General features: G+C 44.7%; 1 protein-coding gene across 1 annotated transcript in view; it reads left to right on the top strand.

Moving 5' to 3' along the window:
- The window catches only part of TRPM8 (transient receptor potential cation channel subfamily M member 8), a 47,314-nt gene that overhangs the window by 6,841 nt on the left and 18,869 nt on the right, over positions 1–21,604 (top strand). The window contains exons 2-9 of the mRNA XM_053982639.1: positions 9,511–9,615; positions 10,741–10,814; positions 12,249–12,405; positions 15,363–15,540; positions 15,868–16,040; positions 16,664–16,838; positions 17,756–17,823; positions 21,048–21,245. Coding sequence (XP_053838614.1) covers positions 9,511–9,615; positions 10,741–10,814; positions 12,249–12,405; positions 15,363–15,540; positions 15,868–16,040; positions 16,664–16,838; positions 17,756–17,823; positions 21,048–21,245 — 1,128 coding nt within the window. The remainder of the gene's footprint in view (positions 1–9,510; positions 9,616–10,740; positions 10,815–12,248; positions 12,406–15,362; positions 15,541–15,867; positions 16,041–16,663; positions 16,839–17,755; positions 17,824–21,047; positions 21,246–21,604) is intronic.

Below are 21,604 nucleotides of genomic sequence, written 5' to 3'. Positions count from 1 at the left end.
AGCTGACTGCTGTGTTAATTAGAGCCTTCTTATTGCTTTTTCTTTGGGTTTGGGGTGGTTTTTTTAGCTCATCTCAAGCATGCATCTCCTCTCCTCACCTCTCCTCATTTTTAAAGCTTGATGAACACTTTCTCAGAACATTTCCATCAAATAAAGTGCATAAAAGCCTGAGGTGCACAATTTCTAATCACTCAACACTGATAAGCTGAAAATTACATAATTCTTTCTGGTGGATTTTTTAAAATTTATTTTTATTTTTAGGGCTTTTACAGAAAGAATCCGCCAGTGTTCTGTTCCTACCTATTAATATTTCACACCAAAATGCATTTCAGAGCTTTCTGGGCTGACATGCACATCGGAATGATTTCATTGTTCTTCAAATGCAATGTACTCTCACACTGAAAGGAAATACAAGTGTCTGCATTTAGGAATGTAAATTGTGAAAAAAGGGTTTTAAATGCTTGTGGACAGCAGGATGGGTGATGAGGGAGGGCAGGACCACAGCTCTCTGCTTTGTTGTATCCCCATTTTCAAGGTTCCACAGCATTAGGTCTTTATCTCTGCAGGGTCACACTTAAATTTTCCAGGAGACTTTTGTCTTTCAGCGAGACTAGTTTGACACTCAGACTAGTCAGAAGTGCTTCTAATAGATTTAAATTCCATTAAAAATCCCTTTTGAACATTAGTTCCAACACCACTAATTGCCAAAATATTGCCATTTTGCACCAGCTTGTGTTCTCTTTTCTCTTTGGTGTGTCCTTTAGTGTGTCATTGCAGGCCTCTTGGAATGTTCTATTACGTCCTTAGGTAAATGGCTAAAAACTGCTTTCAGTAATTAATATTAAATTAAAACTCCCTGTGACTTGAGCAGCTTGATGGAAATATGCCATTCCACAATATTTGCCATTCAAATGAGTAAGAGTCACTGGAGCTGGGATCTTCTATGAAACTTGGTTTGTGTCCAGAAGTGCACGTGCTCTCCTGAAAGCAGAAGAAAGGAGGATCCAGAAAGTGTTGCCTGCACACAGAACTTGAGCAGCTGTCACCACAGAAAAGTGCTCTTTAGGCTTTTCCAAGATTTTTAAAGACCCAAACCCCAAAGAAGTTGTGCTGTCTGTGCTTTTGTTGCCAAATGTAACAGGACTTATCCCACCTCTGCTTTGGGTAGGACTCCAGTCTAGTTTGAGTAGTTTCACTGACCTTGCTTGCACTGAGGAAAACCTTCTGTGGCTCCTCACTTCACTGTGCCTTCATACAACCCAAAATTAGGACAACAAATTGCCTGTATTATTATGCCACATAATTCTCTGTATTCCTCCTCAGGTTTGTTGTGCTCATGCTCGTTATATTCGAGATGGCTCAAATGTTATCCTGTAGTTCCCATTTAGGTTATGAATCCAAACTCTCAACATGAAGAGAGTGAGGAGCCACACACCAGCTGTTATCCCTGTTCAAGGTGGGCTTCTGCAGCTTGGATAAAAAGGGGAGAAGTGGATTTTTGTACAAGCAATAAAAGGGTGCAGAAGGCAGGTCATGCACAGCAAATGAAATTCTGTGTGCAGCTGCCAGTTTCCTGCTCAGAAACGGGAGAAGTGTTAACAGCTTGCAGCCAAAGCAAGAGAAATCCAGAGGGATTCTGGGGATAGAAATGTTCTTTGTGAATCTCCCTGTAATGCTTTGTTTGAGCTGCTGTAATTAGTAAGTACCCTGGCTGTTCTACGACAGTGTTTGACATTTTGTTCTCTCTGGCAGTCCATGGGGAGAGCTGAGATGAGGGAATGTTCATGATTAGCACTCAACAGAGTAAGTATTAGTTTTTTTGCCTTTTTGATCCATCATGCTTTTAACTATTGGATTCTGTGGAGCCTAGGCTTTGAAACCCCACATACAAATCTCCATTGCCTTGCAGCAGTGGGATAATAATTATAGAATCCCAGAATGGTTTGGGTTGGAAGAGACCTTAAAGCTCATCTTCCACCTTGCCATGGGCAGGGACACCTTCCACTAGACCAGGTTGTTACAACGTGTGCTCAAAGCTTAGCCAAAAAAAACTTGCTCCTAAAAAGGGATTTCATGGCCAGTAATGGTGATCTCAGTGCTGTCAGCCAGTGATGGTCTCCTTGGCATTAAAAATGTTGCTTGGTGTGGTGAACTGAGACTGACTTAATTTTAAAAAGGCACACCCCCCCCCCCCATCCCCAAAATAAAATACACTCTACAGGAGAGTTAATATATATTACACAGGGATATAGTGATATGACAAGGGGAAGTGGTTCTAAAATGAGAGAAGAGAGATTTAGATAAGATGACTGCAAGAAATTCTTCCCTGTGAGGGTGCTGAGGCCCTGGCACAGGGTGCACAAGAGCTGTGGCTGCCCATGGATCCCTGGCAGTGTCCCAGGCCAGGCTGGACACTGGGGCTTGGAGCAGCCTGGGATAGTGGAAGGTGTCCCTGCCATGGCAGGGCGTGGGATGGGATGGGCTCTTAGGGTCCTTTTGACCCAAACCATTCTGGGATTCTGTGATGTCACTTGATTTCACAGGCACCTTGTCAATTCTGCCTTCACCCATAAAAAGCCCCTCTCAAGATTTCACAGGTTCTGGGAGAGAAAGTGATTTCCTGCCAGCCACTGAATTCAATCCCATTGTACCTATTTTTGTGCACAGTGGGGGCTGCAGGGCTCAAATCCCTGTAGCTCTTCAGGCACCATTTTCCTTAAAGCTGCTCTCTGGCTTTATACTTCATTTTAAACAATCACAAGGCTTATGCAGATGCAGAAGGAGCTTTTTTCTTCACAGTCTCTTCACTGCTCTCAATACAATGGAAAATACTTTTATATATATGTGAATTTCCACTTCTTAGTAATACAAGGGCTTGCTGCATTTTGATTCCTGCATAGATAACAAGGATTCTGATCCTGAGGATGACAGCTTTTACTTTTTTTCACCAGAAAGACACAGAACTCTTAGTCCTGGATCCACAAGATCACCTTTTGGTTGTTCACAAATAGCTCTGTCTAGTCTAAACCCAGAGTTACATAACTTCTGTGAATTGGGAAAGATGGGACCGTGCTGTGCAGTTTGGCAAGTTCTCACTGAAATCTCTGCTGGAGTCAGCCCTGTTTCTGCTGGAATACAGTAAATATTAACATATTCCTGTAGATTTGGAATACCTGTATGTGTAGTCTCGAAACAAGAATGCAGGAATGCTGGGAAGTGTGATTTATTGCCCATGGAGGTGCTCTTGTCTTTGGAAAATATTGATTATCTTTGCCCTAAAAACTTTCAGAGAGCATTTTTGACTTATGTTTGGTATACCAAATTTCTTACTTGAGAACCATAAAGTGGCCCCAAAATTCTGTCTCTTTTCCAGGTTTGCTCTACCTAAGAGGACCAGGCAGAAGGTTTTGTTCCTCAACTGTGCACCAACATTTTTAAAGGAATAATTGAGCTCTCCATTTTATGTACTGGGTAGTTATTTTTCTTGAGAGTTGCCAGCCAGGCGGGTTTCACAGGGCAGTGATTAAGGGGCTATGTGCAGGTATAAACCACAGTAAATTCTCATGTTCAGTACTTCAGGAATGTTGCTGCATGACCACAGTGCTGCTGTTCATGAAAACTCTGCTTTAAGGAAACAGGGTGCCAGAAAATGCACAGGACCTATTTAGTTCCTTCTCAGGCTTAGCTGCAAATCCTTGAAATCTGTTTTCTTTGTGTTCCTTAGGAGCAATGGATCACTGGATGCTTTCTGTCTTTCTCAACAGACATGTTTTAGGGAGCTGTTAGATGCTGCCATGTGGGGTGAAGCCCCTAAGTGATCATTCATGAAAATGCAGACGTGTATATGCCAAGGTAATGTGAGATTTAAGACAAATAAACATACCTTCCATCACAGAAGGAAAGATGACTCTGAGACTTAAAATCCTGAAATTATTTAGGTTTGAAGGGACCTCAAAGCTCAAATCTTCCACCTCCTTCCTTGGGCAGGGACCCTTCCACTAGACCAGGTTGCTCCAAGCCCCTTCCAACCTAAACTGGTCCAAACTGGGTGACTGAAAGGCAGTAGAAGGTTCTCCAGCAGCAAATGGAGTAGCACTACTTTCTGCAAGGAAGGTGGCCTGGGAGCAATCCATCTCTCCATGGAGTCACTGGACATCACAAGAATAGAAATTGATTTTACCTGAGTGAAAAGCTTTAAGTCAAAGGCAGGAGAAAACCAGATTACTCCATGCTGAGTGTCAAACAAAAAATTAAGGAACTGAGTCAGATTTTTGTTGAGTAAAAACACTTTTAAAATCCTCTGTTGCACTCAACAGAGCTTCAACAACCTTGTAATAAATTAGATTAATAGGTGTTGATTTTACAGCTGCTTCATTATCTTCTGCTACATTAAAATCTACTTATTTATTCCCACGAGCGTTTTCTTTTACTTCTGGCTTTTTACTGGTGCTGCTGGTGCCGCAAACGAGCTGCGGTGTTTTCTGTTCCTGCAGTCCATGGGCAGCAGGTGGGACAGCAAACAAATAACAAATAAATAAATTACAAATAACCTGCAGCTGCTCTTCCCCCGCACCCTGCTGCAATTAAGCCTTCATTAGGAACTGGTGAATAACTCTGCTGCTCCTGGCCATGATCCCTCCCTCCCTTAAAAGGAAGGCATGACACAGATAAAGGTGGGGCTTTGCCCGCCCGACTATTTCAGAGCCTTCCTCTTGGAGTCATGATTGCAGAAGGAGTCCTGGGGCATATTCTAGAGACTTTGGTAAGTCTCTGCTACTGAATAAATCTTGGGGGTTTTTTCTGTCCTTGAGTGAATATACTTTGAATTTGCTGAAGTTGTGGGAGCGGGTGCAGCTGAAGTTCGGTGAAGTTCTCTGCTGCCGGAGAGGTTTCACTTAAAGCCGATTTCGGGAATTGTTAATGCAAATAGTGGTTTCATGTGTTTAGGAGCTTCTTGAGAATGGAGCTGGTCTTGCTTTTTCAATTGAAGACAAGTTTCTAAAAGCCTCTTGCTTTGTCTTTTTAGAAATAGATTTTTTTCCCTCTTTTTTAAGTCACCTCAGGCTTAAGATTACCTTGGATATGCTCCTTGAATTGCCGTGGAAGTTATCGTCTTAAGCTTTAGAGGATTATTTTGGAGTTTATCCAATGGTTATTATTCTCAATATATGTTGTTTTAAGAGAGTTATGCTTCAATGCGTTGAATATCTTATGTATTTAATTTAACGGGTTGGAAATGTGTTAGCAAAAGAACAGTTTGCCTGTTTCGTGGAGTGCAGCTGTGTCGCATATTTTAAAATATGTATAATTGCTGTATTATCTCCGACACTCACGGAGTTCATGAGCGTCGCTCACTGGTATCAGCTGAACACTGCGCTATCGATGAGGCTTTTCAGCATTTAAAATTAAATACCAGGTTTTCAGAGGGGCTTTTTCCACTCTCGCTAACTTTTTTCAGTTTGTTTGTTCGTTCTTGTAAATAATTTACGAAAGCAGCAAGGCAAATTTGAAATCCCATAGTGTTTGGAATTAATAATTGAATGCCTTTGTTTCCTTTTAATCTCCTCTCTGTGCAGTTATGTCCATAATCACTTTTCTGGTGTTAAATTTTATTAAACAAATCGACAATGAAAGTAAAACTGTCACTAAATAAGTTGCGTAGATCCAGCCCTAAATGTAATTTCCCTCCGTGGGGCTTTTATCTTGAATTACAGCTTTAAAACCATCTTTACGCTGAACATTAATCATATGAAATATTAAGAATTGCTTTCTGGGTTATTAGGAAGTATGTCTCCCAGTGCAGAGTTGCCTGTGTCCTTAAATCTCAGATTTCCGTCCTTACCAGCTACCAAGTTGAAGTTTCATGGAGTTTCTTGCTGCCCGTGACTGTCAAGGTGTTTTTTCACGTCTATGATGTGTGCCAGCTCTGAGCCTCTCTTGTGTTTTGTGTACAGCTCCCCTCTTTTCCTTACTATCCCATTTGACACGCCTGCTCCGTCAGAGCAGAATCACTGGCAAGGCTGCCTGCATCTGGGTGGAGTTTGGGCCCAACTGCATGGCTAAATAAAAATAAATTTCTATGAGCATTTAAATATTGCTGAATGATCCCAGTCAAGTACCCAAGTCAGAGCCGGGAGAGTAGACCTAGGCAGGACTGCATGTCAATTAGAGCTGAATATCGATAAATTGCATGTATTAAAGAAGACAGACGCCCATCCCACATGCCAGTGCAGCCATCCTCTGTACCTTAAATTTATAATGAAGTTCTCCGTAATAAAAGCCAAACTCATTTAACTGGGTTTAGCTTATGGAGCACACTAAATAGTATTAACTAGGAAAACATATCAAGGGGAGTGAAATTAGGGATACAAAAAGCTCTTGTGAAAATGGAAAATATTAAACCACTACGTATTTTTCTGCTGCCTAGATGTGCTGTACTTGAGGGCATATTCTCCATCACCTTGACAGCATGCTTCCTTTCTGTATACTGAAGTTTATTTACCTGAATTATTAATGCTGCATTTTGAAATAAACATTCCCACATTATCGATTAGTGTTGCTGACTAGCTTTGGGTCCCTTATTTTCTGTCAGTCGGGTTTCCTCTCGGTCACTTCGGGATCACTGATGAGGAGGTCACACAAGACAGGGTTGGTAGTTGTTGTTCCTCTGGGCTGAGAATCCCAAATCGCCGTGCTGGGGCTCTGTGGAAGGTGACTTCACCACTGCTGCGGGCAGCCCCTTCGTTCTGGTGCCTGAGAGCCCTTTCAGTGATTAAATTTACCCCGATATCCACCCTGAGCCTGCCCTGGCCCAGCCTGAGGCCGTTCCCTCTCCTCCTGTCCCTGTTCCCTGGAGCACAGCCCGACCCCCCGGCTGTCCCCTCCTGTCAGGAGCTGTGCAGAGCCACAAGGGCCCCCCTGAGCCTCCTTTTCTCCAGGCTGAGCCCCTTCCCAGCTCCCTCAGCCTCTCCTGGGGCTCCAGCCCCTTCCCAGCTCCGTTCCCTGCCCTGGACACGCTCCAGCCCCTGGGTGTCCCTCTGGCCGGAGGGGCCTCAGCAGGGCCAGCCCCGGGGACAGTCCCTGCCTAGGGCTGTGTCACACCGCGGCTGGCACAGCCCGGGGCCATCGGCCTCCTGCCCACCCGGGCTCGTGTTCAGCCCTGTCACCAGCACTGCCGGGCCTTTTCCAGCTTCCCGGCTGCTCTTCCCTGAGCTGCGGTGTCCCGCGGGGCTGTTGTGGCCCAAGGGCAGGACCTGGCCCTTGGCCTTGCTGACCCTCGGCCCATGGATCCCTCTGCAGAGCCTTCCTGCCCTCCAGCAGATCCACATCCCACCAGCTCCGTGTCTGCAGCTTCCATCCCCTCATCCTTGATAAAGATAAAAATATTAAACAGGACTGGGCCCAGTACTGAGCCCTGGGGAACCCCACTGGTCACTGGCCACCAGCTGCATTTAATTCTGTTCCCTCTTTTCCGGGCCCAGCCTTCCAGCCATTCACTTTCCAGCCCTTTTTTCCCTTTTCTTGGGTTGAAATTATTCCTATTCTGTGCAGGAGCTGGGAAGGAGGAAAAGGGCTTTCTTCAGTGCTCTTCTATCACTTATCAGTGATAGAGTGGCACAGATCCCCGGGCATGCTGCAGAATTTGGGGGAAGTAGCTGAGGGCTTCTGCCATGCACAGTAAACACTGAGTCAATCATGCTTCCCCCTCAACACGAAATGTTTTTCAAAAGATTTTTAAAATAACTATAACACATAAATATATGTGTCTTTATGGAAAGTTGTTGTTCCTTACTGCTCTGGGGGCTTGCTCACATCACATTCCATCATTCTGTTTACTGAAGCTGCAGCTTCCCACTGCCTGTGCCATTCCTACTGTGTTGAGTGCCCCAAGGAAATTTTCACACTTGCTGGTTCTTGGCTCTCAGGAGTTCTGTATTTACAGGGTGATGCTTCAGTGTTGCTGTGCCTGGGAGGGGTGCTTTGTGTGCCATGCAGTGGCAGTGGTACCCCAGAGGCAAACCCAGAGCACGCAGGCAGAGAAAAGGCAGGAGAGAAAACAGTGGTGGAAGCACAAGTAGGCTCTGAGCTCCCCATGTTCGCTGGCTGACAGCTTTTCTTTCAGGAAAAGGCCTTTTCCAGTATTATTCATAGACTAGCCTGAAGGTAATTGAAATATTTGTGTTAGAATAAGTATGGTTTTGTTCTGTGCTTTGCTGCGAGTGCTGTGATGCTCCTTCAAAGACGGTGACTTCAACACAGGGATCTGCTGCGGAGGGCAATGGAAATGTGTTTGCTTCTGTGAAAAATGCATATTTTATGATTGGCTTTTCACAATAGTTACAATGAATGTTATATGTGTAATGTTGGAAAGTTATGCTGTATTAATTCTCTCAAGTAGTGTGTTGAATGTATTTTTAGGTTATAACACAATGTTAAAATAGAAACTATACTATGTAAGATACTTTTTAACTATCTCAAGAAAGAGATGAGATAATCAAGGAATTCTTCACACAAAGATAACAATTACAGAAACCCCTAAATTTTCCAGAGGAGAGGAATTTATGGCTTTCCTTATCAACAGAAATTAACTTCTTCAAGCCTAACTTAGACTCGAAGGTGCCTGGGAATTAACAGAAACTTTTTGACAAGTACCAGACGAATTTCTTGTTTTAAATAAAATATATGCATAATCATGAAGTGTTTTGTATATGCAACAGGCTATTGCTTTTAAAGTTATTCCTTTGTTCACAAGGCATGCTTGTCGTGGCTTAAGTGCCCGAGAGCATCCGGGCATCTGTAATTCTTTGCTTTTTATTGTCTTGTAATTGTCCTAACTCTAAATTTTTATTACTCTAATTGTATTACTATTTTTATAACCATTTTATTATTATTATTAAACTTTAAAACTTTTAAAAACCAAGTGATTGGCGTTTTTCACACTTCTACAGGTCACTTCCTAATTTGTGGATCCAATGTCCTTTAAATCCACATGCTCTTCTGTTTGCACGTGTTGACTGTTCTTGTTCCAGGAGTAGCATCAGTGGTGGGTGGTGCTGCTCCTCTAAGCTCCTGGGGTCCTGCTGGGCCAGCTGCTTTAACACTGCACTTTTTCCTCCGTGCCTGAAGTGTTTCTTCTTAATATCCCCTTTATTTTGCAAATACATTGGATTAAGGACTGTTCATATATATAAGCCTGAGCTTGTTTATCAGAGACAAAAGAGTTCAAATATGGGAATGAACTGAATGGGATGGCACTTCATGTATGTTCCTTTCTCAAAAGATGTTGATTTGGAGTTCTTTTGGAGAGGGGAAAGATAAAAGAACGTCTCTTTGTGGTATGAAATAATAGAAAATATTTTTTCTGAATTTTTGTTTCACGCTTCAGGAATAATCTCCATCCTAATTCTTTATGCTGGATTCAAATAACCTCTTCCTTGCCTTGCTGGGGTGCAAAGTGCCCTTGCTGTTCTCTAGTGCTCCTCCATCTCCCCCTCTACCATGCTTTTCCAGGTTTCCATGGGCAGCATGAGACACCGAAGAAATGGCAATTTTGAGAGTTCCAGACTCCTCTATTCCAGCATGTCTCGCAGTATAGACGTGGCTTGCAGCGATGCTGTGAGTACCTGGTACATGCTGGTGTCTTGGGAGGGGGCTACGGTGGTGGTGGTGAATTCGGTCAGGTCAGGAGCAGAAGGATGATGGATTTGTCACTTTCCCCTTTATGGAGAAATTTTCCTAACCAGTGACCTTCAAGCAGCAGCTGACACGGTGAAACCCTAAGGGTGTATTACCTTCCTTTTGAGCCCTGTAGCTCTTTATTGTTCTTTCTTCATCACTTCTGGTTTTAAACCTTTTCCCACCTTGCAGCAAGAGACAAATTTGTCTGTGTAAAGAACCACCCCAAGCTCTTCTCGCAGCTTGATGGCCGAGGCAGCCAGCATATGGTTATGTTAAACATCTTTCATGTCTGAAAGATCTGCTGATTCCAGCAATTGTGTGGCAGATTCCCTGCTCCTGATGGGTTTGCAGAAGGCCTTAAAGGCCGATTCTTAGGACTTCAGCAAGTGCTTCCTCCTCCTTCTTTTTGTTCATGCACGGTTTTGACTTTTACTGGTTGAATGCGTTCCCTTCCATTTTACTTGTTTTGGATATAATGCTTGTGATGTTTTTTCTGCTCGGAATAACTTCTACCTGCTGTTTAACCACAAGCGTTGTGTCAAACGGGTAAACTGATCTATGGCTGCCTGTCTTCTCTTTGTGTCCCAGGTGAAATCTTGCCCTGCAAATCTAAACTGTACTTAAAAGCAAACAAAAAACCCCCAACACTTCATCAGCAAGTGAGAATTTGTCTTTGCTTTCTTAGCTAGCAGGGGCAGATTAGGGATGAATTTGAATTCCCCGAGTGTCAAAGCTTCTCCGGGGAGTTTCAAGGTTAATAGCGGAGTTAATGGTTAAACAAGCTGGAGAGACTTCGCATTCCACTGAGCTCCCATACCGGAGGACTTGAAGTTGTTCTGAACTCCTGCTGGGGTCTTTGTGTGTTGAATTAAAACAGCCTCTACCTTAAAGAACGTTACGGTCTTCCCTATTTTATCTTTATATTTTTTTTTTTACCATTGGGAAGAATGTTTGCCACAGTGTTTTATGCAGTATCTTTGTGTTCACACTGACTGTACTGTTACTGAGGTCTCTTCTGTTTCATGAGTCAGCAGAAATAAACTTCTAAATATTATTTTCCAGGATTTGGCCAACTTCATCCAAGAAAACTTTAAGAAGAGAGAATGTGTCTTTTTTACAAAAGACACCAAGTCAATGTAAGGAGATACTTTCTCTTGTTTTTCAAGAACGGGGGGGGCTGGTACGTGAGGGTATTTCTGTCTGTAAAGGCAGGGAGAAAAGTTTTGGGTTTTTTTGTTCAGAGTCTGGATCTAGCAGTGCAATCTCATGTCAGTCCCCTTGTTTGAGTTATTCCACAAGTAATTTGATGCAGAAATAGGGATCTCATCTTTCAGCAGCTCTGTCACAGGGTTTAATATCAAATTCTCTATTTGAAGCATAACTGGGGCAATAGGATGCTTGAAGGATGCAGCACTGATATGGGTGTATGACAAAGTATGCATCAGAGGTTTGCATAATGTGAATTTTCCTTTTAAACCCAAGTCATAAATTTCATGCACAAACCTTACACAGGCACTAGGTTTTGCTTAGGTTGATGCTCTCTTAAAACAGAATATTAAACTGGCTCCATTTTCAGGCACAGGTACCAGTGCAGTCTTAGTTTGAGGACCATAACATTGCTTTGTGGTTTTGGGGTGGTTTTTTTTTTTTTTGTCTCAGGAGAAAAATGATCAAACTAATACAGCTGCAGAAATCTTAATACTGAGCTCTGAGGGCTCTCTGACACTACTCTGCTCTGAAGCTAGGAGGGAAATTAGTCTCATTTCAGAAAGTCTCGCTCAGGGTCCTCCTCTGCCACCAAAAATGGGATGTCTGGCAAGGCACCAGTGGATGGAGGAGCTGGTTCTCAACAGCTTCTCTTCCTGCAAGCCCTCTGGGAGGGGATTGCAGAACTTGCTGGGTTATTTTTGTCTAGGTATTTTTAAGGTAAGCTGGTTTCATTTGCAAGGCGCAGCAGAGTAAAAGAAACTTTTCTATAGGAGACAAGCAATTACCCCTTCTCTGTGTCCTCTGAGGAAGCAGGAGTGTGGGCTGTGGGAGAGGACCTTTAAAGTCAAGCCAGCCCAGCACCACCATTAAACCACGTCCTCAAGTGCCACATCCATGTGATTTTGGAATACTTCTAGGGATGGTGGCTCCACCACGACCCTGGGCAGCCTGACCAATGCCTGACAGCCCTTTCCATTCAATTTTTTTTTTTTCCCTGATATCCAATCTGAACCTCCCCTGGCTCAACTTGAGGCCTTTTCCTCTTGTCCTGTCACTTGTTACCTGGGAGAGGAGATGCAGTGAACTTATCCTGTGTGGTTAAGAGCACAAAAAGGGGAAGAAAACCCCTCAGCACAGCCTGGTTCCTGAGCTGTGTTCCACTTCCCAGTGCTGGGCAGAAGCAGGTTTTTGGGGAGGAAGCAGGATCAGGTGCTGCTCTGCTTTGTCAGGTGGTAAATCCCAGCAGAGTCCCTCACACAACTGGTTCTGTAGCTCCACCTGCTGCTTTCCTTGCTGGCAGAGCTCACTTTTCTGTGCTCAGCATTCCTCGGGGGTCTCGTGTCTATTCCCTCTTCTTTCAGGGGTAACTTATGTAAATGTGGATACCCTGAAAATCAGCACATAGAAGGCACCCAGGTTAACACCACCGAAAAATGGAACTACAAGAAGCACACCAAGGAGCTTCCTACTGATGCCTTCGGGGACATTCAGTTTGAAAACTTGGGAAAAAGAGGAAAGGTAAGTGGAAATATGAAGGATATTCATGAGGCCCCTGTTGAGTACCAGTGGGAGCTCCTCAGAAGCAAGGAAGGTGAAATGGATTTTATTCTAATGGCAGGAGATAGTCTACAAGGGACAGAAACTTGTTTTTCAAGCCCTGAAAATAGGTAACAAAGGATAATTCCTTTTGTGTTACTTGTTGGTTAGGCTGGTCATGGGAGTGAAAAGATATATGCTCTTTCCAGACGTGGCAGGAGAATGGGTGCATTCAGGGATTATTTTATATCCACATAGACCAGCTTGCTCATGCCTATAAGCAATTGAATATTTTCCAGGATGGAGAGTTCTGGAGGGGCATGTAAGATATCTGTGGAACTTCAAAAGTTTTATTCCATTTGTTGGTTTGTTTTTTTTTTTTTTTTTTTCCTTGTGTCTTTGCTCTGAGTGGGGACAGTGGAGGTGTGGGAAGAGGAAAATAGCTGCTGTTGCTGTTTCTGGTGATTTGTACTGATGCTTGTGAGGAGTCACATGTGGCTGAGCTCATCTGCCTCCTCTAAATGGCTGATACTTAACACCAGTGCAGGTTGCTTGGGACAATCAAAATAAATGAGGAAAATCAGAGCCTACTGTGTAAATGAATTTGGTTTGTTTTATGCAAAGTAGCAGAAATGAGAGGCACTTGAGTGGGAAATGAGACTGAAAGTTTCAAATCACGCTTAGACAGATCCATGTGCTTCACATATTTTTTGATATGCACATTTTAGCTTTTTACTACTTTGTTGTAAGCTGCTGTATGACTGTACTGGAACAAAAAGTGCTTTGCTCTGTTGCAATATTTCAGACTTCTCAAAGGTTAAATGTTCTTTCCTTAGGTTGTGCCTTCCCCACTTCCAGCTTTGGGAATCAGTTCATGTGCCCTCAGTTGTTTCATGTGCACTCTCAAGGCCACTGTGCATATTTCAGAGCATACTTTGTTCAAACACTGCATATAGGTCTCCTAGTCCATCCCATTGGAATGCTAGCTAGAATCAAGATACATCTTAATTCCCTGTTCTTATTCCCTACACAGCAAGGCACCCGCTGCTCCTGAAGATTGCCAAGTATTTTCTGTTGATGCACGGCAGAGAGGACTTCAAACTCAGGGTGACCTGAGAATTGCTGTCAATTATAAATGAGGGATGGAAAGTTTTATAATCCTGCATTATGCTTTTTAGGACACATGAGTCCTAAAAAGTTCTGAGCAGAAATGAGATGTGAACAGACCCATAAAGAGGTTTGAGGACAGGCTGGAAGAGCTGGGGGTGCTTAAGCCTGGAGACGAGAAGGCTTAATGATTAGATTATATCTAATCAAATAGATCCAGGGAGACCTCAGAGCCCCTTCCAGTGCCTAAAGGGCTTCCAGAGAAGCTGTAGAGGAACTTGGGACAAGGGATGGAGGGACAGGACAAGGGGAAGTGGCTTCCCACTGCCAGAGGGCAGATGGGATATTGGGAAGAAATTCCTCACTTTGAAGGTGATGAGGCCCTGGTACAGGTTGTCTAGAGAGGCTGTGGCTGCCCCTGGATTCCTGGAAGTGTCCCAGGCCAGATTGGATGGGGCTTGGAGCAACCTAGGATAGTGCAAATTGCTCATGGCAGAGATGGGACTGAACGATCTTTTAACTCCCTTCCAGCCCAAGCCACTCTGGGATTCTATAAAATCTCACCCTCTGTAAGTCCTGCTTTTGAGCTCTTCGTTTCTGCTGTGCTGCTCAGACCCTGTAACATCCACGAGCATCTCAGTCACTGCATTTAATGTTCTGGGAGCCCAAACCCCGGAAAGACTTCCTGAATCACAGCTCTGGTCTGGGAGCAAGCATCCAGCAGTACCACGAGATGGCATCCTTGTACTTCAGAGGAGAGAGATGCTGAGCTGAGGAGTTCACCTGCTGCACTGGAGCTGTCAGCTTTGCTGTGGGCACGGCTGACCAGGTTGTTTTCCTGGCAGCTCCCCCCTCTCCTATAGGGGATCCTCTCCAGAAAAACACCCAAAGCTTCATGTGACTGAAGCTTCTTAGGGCAGAAGCTGTGGGAGTCCCTTAGCTCTCTGTGTAGCTGCTGGAGCCTGCTCAGCATCCTCTGTGATGCCCTAAATGCTTTAACTCCTTCTGGGAACCTGTCTTGCAGCACATGAATATTTTTATTCAAGTTCAGTGTCTCTTAGGTGGGGACATTTCCTTCTCAAAGTAATACTTTCATTTTGCTCTCCTGCAAGTACTGGGCAATCAATATGAAATCCTCTATGATTCAGGTCCAAGCTAGTCTTTCATCTCCTGATTTGGCTTGTGCAGCCATGAATGTCTTCCAAAAGTGATGAAACTGTGAAGGGGCTTTTGAATAGTAAAGCAAGACAAGGTCAGAGAAGCTTTTACATAAATGGAGACATGTTTAGTCCACCTGAAGCCAGATAATCTTTCTTACTTTTTGGCATCTTTGTAGAGTGTTCAAGCCTTACTACAAACTTGGCATATTTGTTTTGTCTCATACTTGAAGCACTGGAGTGGGTATGTGTTGTGATAGGGACACCACTCACATAGAGCCTCGAATTTATTTGAATAGTGAATCAAAATACAACTGTCATTATTATTAGTTCACTTGCAATAATGCTGCCTCTGATTCATAATCTAAGCTTTAAATAGCACCGTTGGAGTTAGTTGCTATAGTGGCGGTGTGTTCATCCTTGCAGAGTTCCTCTGAAGCCCAAGGTCACTGCTTTTGCCTTCTCTAGAGGAAGCTGGGTTGGGTGCCTGGTTGTAGGGGAAGGATAAAAGTGCTTCAGAGGAAGAAACAAGGATTTCATCATCACCTTGCCTTTCATCTCCTGGCTGTTGGAGCTAGGCTGTGCAGCAGAGAAGAAAATGCAATTGCTGGGTTGTTCCCAGCCACCTCGGTTTATCTCCTGCTCTATTTGTTCTCCTATTTTCTCTCCCCCAAGTACATCCGCCTGTCGTGTGACACAGACTCAGAGACACTCTATGATCTCATGACGCAGCACTGGCACCTGAAAACCCCAAACCTCGTCATCTCCGTCACCGGCGGCGCCAAGAACTTCGCGCTCAAGCCCCGCATGCGCAAGATATTCAGCAGGCTGATCTACATCGCCCAGTCCAAGGGTAAACACCTCCTTCTGTGCCTCTGGTAACCTCATTGCTGCACAACAGGGGTGCAGAGGCAGCAGCTCAAAGGGTCCGTGGGGGAGCAGAGTGTTCGTTTTGCTGCTGCACATGGGACTCGTGTGGCATAAATGGTTTGGAAGTAACAGGAGTGGGATTTAGTCAGGGGTGCCTGTGATAACATAAGGTGAGTTGTGTAGCATCTCTTTTGTGCTTAATTGAAGAGCCAGCCCCCAAGGTATCAAAAGGGGTTTGGGTTATGTCTGTAATGCTGTGGGAGGGTGGGTGTTTGGCTGTGTTCCCCCAGGTGACTGGGTGTTGTTCCAGGAGCCTGGATTTTCACCGGGGGAACGCACTACGGGCTGATGAAGTACATTGGGGAGGTGGTCAGAGACAACACCATCAGCCGCAGCTCTGAGGAGAACGTGGTGGCCATTGGCATCGCGGCCTGGGGCATGATCTCCAACCGGGAAACCCTCATCCGCACGGCCGACAGCGACGTAAGGAACACGGGCTCGTGGAGTCATTGATGAGCTTAAAGTTAAGGCTGGACAAACTGAGGCTTCTGAGATCATCGAGTCCAGCTGTCAGCCCAGTGCGACCGCCGCACTCACAGTTAAACCACGTCCTCAAGTGCTGCGTGGATGGGTTGGTGGGGAAAGAAAGAGGAGGCTCGGCCTCAAAACGTCGGGCGCTCTTCCCAGAACAGGAGGAAAGTGAAATGTTCTCATGCCCGAGTTAGTCCCAGGTCACATCAGGCCTGGTGAGGAGGATTGCAGCTGTGCCAGATTTTGGCACGACTGTGTGGGAGTTCAGCTGCTCTAACTCCATGTCTGGCATTGCTTTAGGGAATAACTACTCACATGGTTATTCTAGCTCTGAATTCCCCATGCGCTCTCCCACAGTAGGGGTTCCCATGAGCCAAGGCACACAGTACCTGCTGCTGCTGTTCAGGATTTTCATTGACACTGCCATCCTACCTGTCAGATGCACTGGGCTAGCCCCCTTTGTCTCTTGTCCACCAAACATGATAGAACACGTCTAAAAAATTGTCCCACCACATAAATAAGGTGGGGGTGTCCTTGTCCTTGAATTCTGTGTCAAATGCTGTGCATGCCCCTAGGGGAGCTATTTGGCCCACTACATCATGGATGACCTGAAGAGAGACCCCCTGTACTGCCTGGATAACAACCACACCCATCTCCTGCTGGTTGATAACGGCACCCACGGGCACCCCACCACAGAGGCCAAAGTGCGGACGCAGCTGGAGAAGTACATTTCGGAGCGGGTTATCCCAGGTATCCTCCTCCTCCTGGCTCTGCATGCTTTGGGGCTGATCCACAGTGATTTTTCTTGAAATGAGAAAGTAGTGGCAGCTGAGCTGTGTGTGAACTGCAATGCATCTGGAGCTCTTTCAGGAGCAACCTGCCCTTTCTGGAGCAACACCTTCCCTCATCTTCCTTTCTCTATGTCCTTTGTGCCACAGCAAATGCTTCATTTCAGCCACACAGCCCTTCCCTCCCTTCCTCTTAGAAGCTGACCCCTCTATATGCCTCCTACCTGTCACTGAATTCCAGGTAGCTGGAGCACAATTACACAGGCTTTTCCCAAAATATTTATTTATGAGGGTGATTGAGCTGCCTGCAACCCACTGCTAAGTCATTTCTCTGTTGCCCCCTTCTTTACCAAAACAAAAAAAAAAAATCAAAGGCCTTAGGAGGAAATTCTTAAAAAGCTTTTGGGCATGTTGTTGTTTGGATTTGGTTGTTTTGGTTTGTTTTTTTTTTTTTTTGTGGACTGTCTCAAGCACTAGCTCCTAGAGTTACAGAATTCTTACCTTTCTTTTACAATTGGAAATGTGAACTCAGGTTCTGTGTCTTGAGCTTGTGATAAGAACTTTTCATTAAGACTCAAATAGTCAAAGGAGCAGATAAATACAATAAAATTCCATTTTAACGACTTCAGAGATAGCAAAAATTAGGATTTCTAGAAGGGAAAAGCTGTTGGAGAAGGGTGTCTGAAGTTAGCTATACAGAAGGTTAGGCAAAACTGAGTTTTTGTTAAAAACATCTGTTAGTAACTGGCAAAATCATCAGCAAACTAGTATTTACAAGAATGGCTTGGAAATGCTTTCATTGTACTCAGGAAAAATAAGTTGTTCAAACTGCATTAATTGATCTTTTTCCTTCTTTTTTCCTTTTGGCATATTTCACAGAATCTAATTATGGTGGGAAGATCCCAATTGTGTGTTTTGCCCAAGGTGGTGGGAAGGAGACTTTGAAAGTAAGTTAATTTCTTTTATTTATTTCCAGGAATCACAATAGGGGCATTGCTCTAATATTGAAGACTAATTGCTCCAAAAGAAACTTGATGAAGTAGACACTGCTGTTATTTACAGAAGCTTGCCTTGCACTTACTACAGAATGACATTGTTTGCAATTTAAGCTTTTGAACTTTGTTTCTGTTAAAATTTCTGTACAAAGTTTCTGCCAGGAAAAGTATTGGCTGGGATAGTTCAGTTGTCTCGCTTCTTCCACACCACAGAATGTGAAGGGACATTAAAGACCACCCAGTTCCACCCCCTGCCAGGGGCAGGGACACCTTCCACTGTCCCAGGCTGCTCCAAACCCTGTCCAGCCCAGCCTTGGACACTTCCAGGGATCCAGGGGCAGCCACAGCTTCTGTGGGCACCCTGTGCCAGGGCCTGCCCACCCTCACAGTCAATCATTTCCTCCTAATGTAAATATAGATTTCTTCCCTTGTAGTTTAAAACCATTAAAACTCCTTGTCCCATCACTATCTGCCACGTAAAAAGTTTCTCACCCTGTTTCTTATAAGCCCCTTTTAGTACTGAAAGGCCACATTTGAAATCTAGTTTGGATCTAGACCTGGTTTAAATCTTGACAGCTGAGCAGAGCAGGAAGGCTCTGCTGACTCTGACCCTTCTAAGCCTATGTGGGGAAGGACCAGGCATCATCTTCAAACAGATGAGAGGGTGAAGAACAAAGAAGTTTCTTGAAACAGGATGTCTGAGGGAGAGGGGGAAAGGGAGATGGCTTCTAAATCTCTCTCAGGGTTAAAAACCAGGGTTCTTACTTGCTCATTCACCGTGCCAGAGTAAGGATGAGTGGCCTGAAGGGAGCAAAGGGACCTGAACCAGGTTTTCAGAGTGAGGGGATGTGGAGTCAGGCTGTGTGGGAAGGGAACTGTAACAGCGAGGACAAGCTCTGACCAACGTCAGGAAGAGCTGGTTTAGCCTGTACAAAGAGCTGGGAAAGGGCCTGGATTGTGCAAGAGAGTAGTATGCAGCAAAAATAAAATTGAAGCAGCATTGTATTTATGATTTTTTGGTTTTTGTAGATGTTATCTTGATGCTTCTGCTCTCACTAGAGCTGTGCTGTTACTGTTGAGGTTGATCAAACTACTTGGCTTGTCAGGAGGATAAACAATGTGATTTCAGAGCATGATCTCTGCTTCCACTTCATTGCTGGTGTTAATCAATTGGTCTGAATCAGTGTGTGAAATTCCAGATTGTTATCCCAGCCTCCCTGTATGTTTCGTGGGAGTTTGGTTCCATTCATGTGATCAATTTTATCTTTGCCCAATTGTAGATGACTGCAGAGGCAGTGTTAATCAGAGGTCCTGAGATGATATGAAGCATCCAGTCAGGTTTTAGAGGAAAGCTGTGCTCAAAGGGTTGTGTTGAATATGTCCATTTCCTTTTAGCTCCAAATTGCTGATGTTTGAGAAAGGATTTGGCCATCACTGAAGGAGCTGACTGACTGCCAGGTGCTGTAGCTGTGCAGACTTACAATTTCACATTTTTAGGAGAGACCTCAGACCCACTGTTAAGCAATGATACATAACACAGACTTAGTAGCTGCCTCACCAGAATGAGTTAAAGCCTTGTTAAATCAAGTGCATAATTCCTGGCAAGAGTTTCCTCTGGAAGTACCTGGATGATGGTTCAGTTCAGGGTTCATGCCACTCTCTTGGCTGCTTCATAGAATCATGATAACATTGAAGTTGGAAAAGACTTCTAAGATCCCGTGGTCAATCTATCACCATTACCATGTTCACCACCAAACCGCGTCCTCTAGTGCTACATCCACACGTTTTTTGGACACTGCAGGGATGGTGACTTCCTTAAGCAGCCTGTCCCAGTCCTTGCCAACCCTTTCCCTGAAGAATTTTTTGTGATATCCAACCTAAACCTCTCCTGGTGCAACTTGAGGCTGGTTTATGTCATGCTGAGTTTTTATTTCTCAGTGTTGGAAGTGCACTGAGATATTCTGAGGTGAAGCCTTTTTTAAAGGAGTAAACTGAGTCTCTGACCAGCCCAAATGACTCAGCAGAGTCCATGCTGTGGATGTCTGTCCTTGCCATGCCTTGGTCCTAGCAGTGCTGGCCAGGAAAGGCTCCCTCTTTTCTCAGCTTCTGTGACTGGTGCATGACAACAAGAATCAGCATTAGTGAGGGAGAAGTAAAACTGTTCCAAGCTTCTGTTTTAAGTTTCCCTGTGATGTAAAACATGCACTTTAGCTGAACTCTTTTTTAGAAAACCACTTTCATCTAGCTGATAAGAAAAGCCTGCTTGCCTTTGTCAGAGACCTGCTCTCCAGCTGACAGGAGGAATGTGCGCATGGTTTTGATGACTGAGTTGATTTTTTTTTTTTTCCCCTCAAGAAACTCTCTTAACTAGTAGATGTTCTGTCTTTCCTGTGTTTGATGATAACTTGCATCAACTCCCTTTGTACATTTGCTGGCAGCCAGCTTATGCTGTGACTCTGTTCTCAGTGTAGTGGTGCAAATGAAACCAGCGTCTCCTATGGTCTTTGCACCAGGAGGGTTAATGGTCCATCCAGCATAAATCAGCAGATTTTTGTCTTGCTATTAATCCATGTGCAATATTGCTGTGTGAGAAATCATGTAAGTAGCTACTTTGAGACTGCCAGTAACATTAGAGTTTGATGTTCTTGTGATGCTACAGAAATGATCTCTCTGTAAAACACTGCTGCTTCTGCCCCCAGCAAATAAATCCAGAGCCCTGGGTCTCAGCTGAGCAATGCTGTGCCATAAACCAGCAGTGACACTAGCTGGGCAGCACTGTTGTGTGACCTGAATGCCATTTCCACTTGGCAGTTGTCCTGATCTGCTGATCCACTCTAAAACTGAGCAGCCTGGCCTAGTGGAAGGTGTCCCTGCCCATGGCAGGGGGTGGAACAAGATGTGCTTTGAGGTCCCTCCCAACACAAGTTGTTCTGTGATTCTATGGAAATTTGGCAGATGGTGATTTCTGACCCTCAGTCTCTCTGGGGCTCTTCACAGCCCTCTCTCATTAGATGGATGATGCTTTAAAGAGTTGTCACTGGTAATGCATCAGTGGATAATAGTAAAAATACTGCTGTGGACTGTGGGTTTCTGTTGTTCTCTACGTTTCCTTACTCGATAGCAGACTCTAGTGACAACCATGCTTCAAGTGCTCTCCTCTCTCTGTGTCTCCTTAGTCCATCAACGTGGCCATCAAGAGCAAGATTCCCTGTGTGGTGGTGGAAGGCTCTGGGCGCATTGCTGACGTCATTGCCAGCCTGGTGGAGGCTGAAGGCACTCTTGCTTCCTCCTGTGTCAAGGAGAGCTTGCTCAGGTTCCTGCCTCGCACCATTTCCAGGCTCTCAGAAGAGGAGACTGAGAGCTGGATCAAGTGGGTGAGTGTGGGGTGCTGAGGGAGCAGCTGGTGGCTTCCAAGTCAGGGGTGTTGCTGTCTGGTGATACCTGTGGGGTGTGCAGGGCTCCTTGCCTTGTTACATCTGTGCAGATTTAAAAAAGGAAAATTCTGACTCCACAGGGGTTGGAACAAAAGCCTTGGGCGGGGGAGGGGGGACTGCAATCAAGTCAGCAGATGTCTGCTCACAGGAAAGTTAAGAAGGTTCCAGAAGGATCTCTTCCCTGTGCAGTGTGGAGCTGCTGGAGGCAGTGTTCCCTGTCTGGCCACACTCCTCACAGCTTCTGCTGGGCTGCTTTGGAGTGTACCTCCTCCTGCATCAGAAATGGCCAAGATTGTTTG

Source organism: Vidua macroura, chromosome 7 (genome assembly GCF_024509145.1).
Source record: "Vidua macroura isolate BioBank_ID:100142 chromosome 7, ASM2450914v1, whole genome shotgun sequence".
NCBI classification, from domain to species: domain Eukaryota; kingdom Metazoa; phylum Chordata; class Aves; order Passeriformes; family Viduidae; genus Vidua; species Vidua macroura.
Note: the sequence above shows the minus strand (reverse complement) of the source record. Positions and strands in the feature narration are given on the sequence as shown.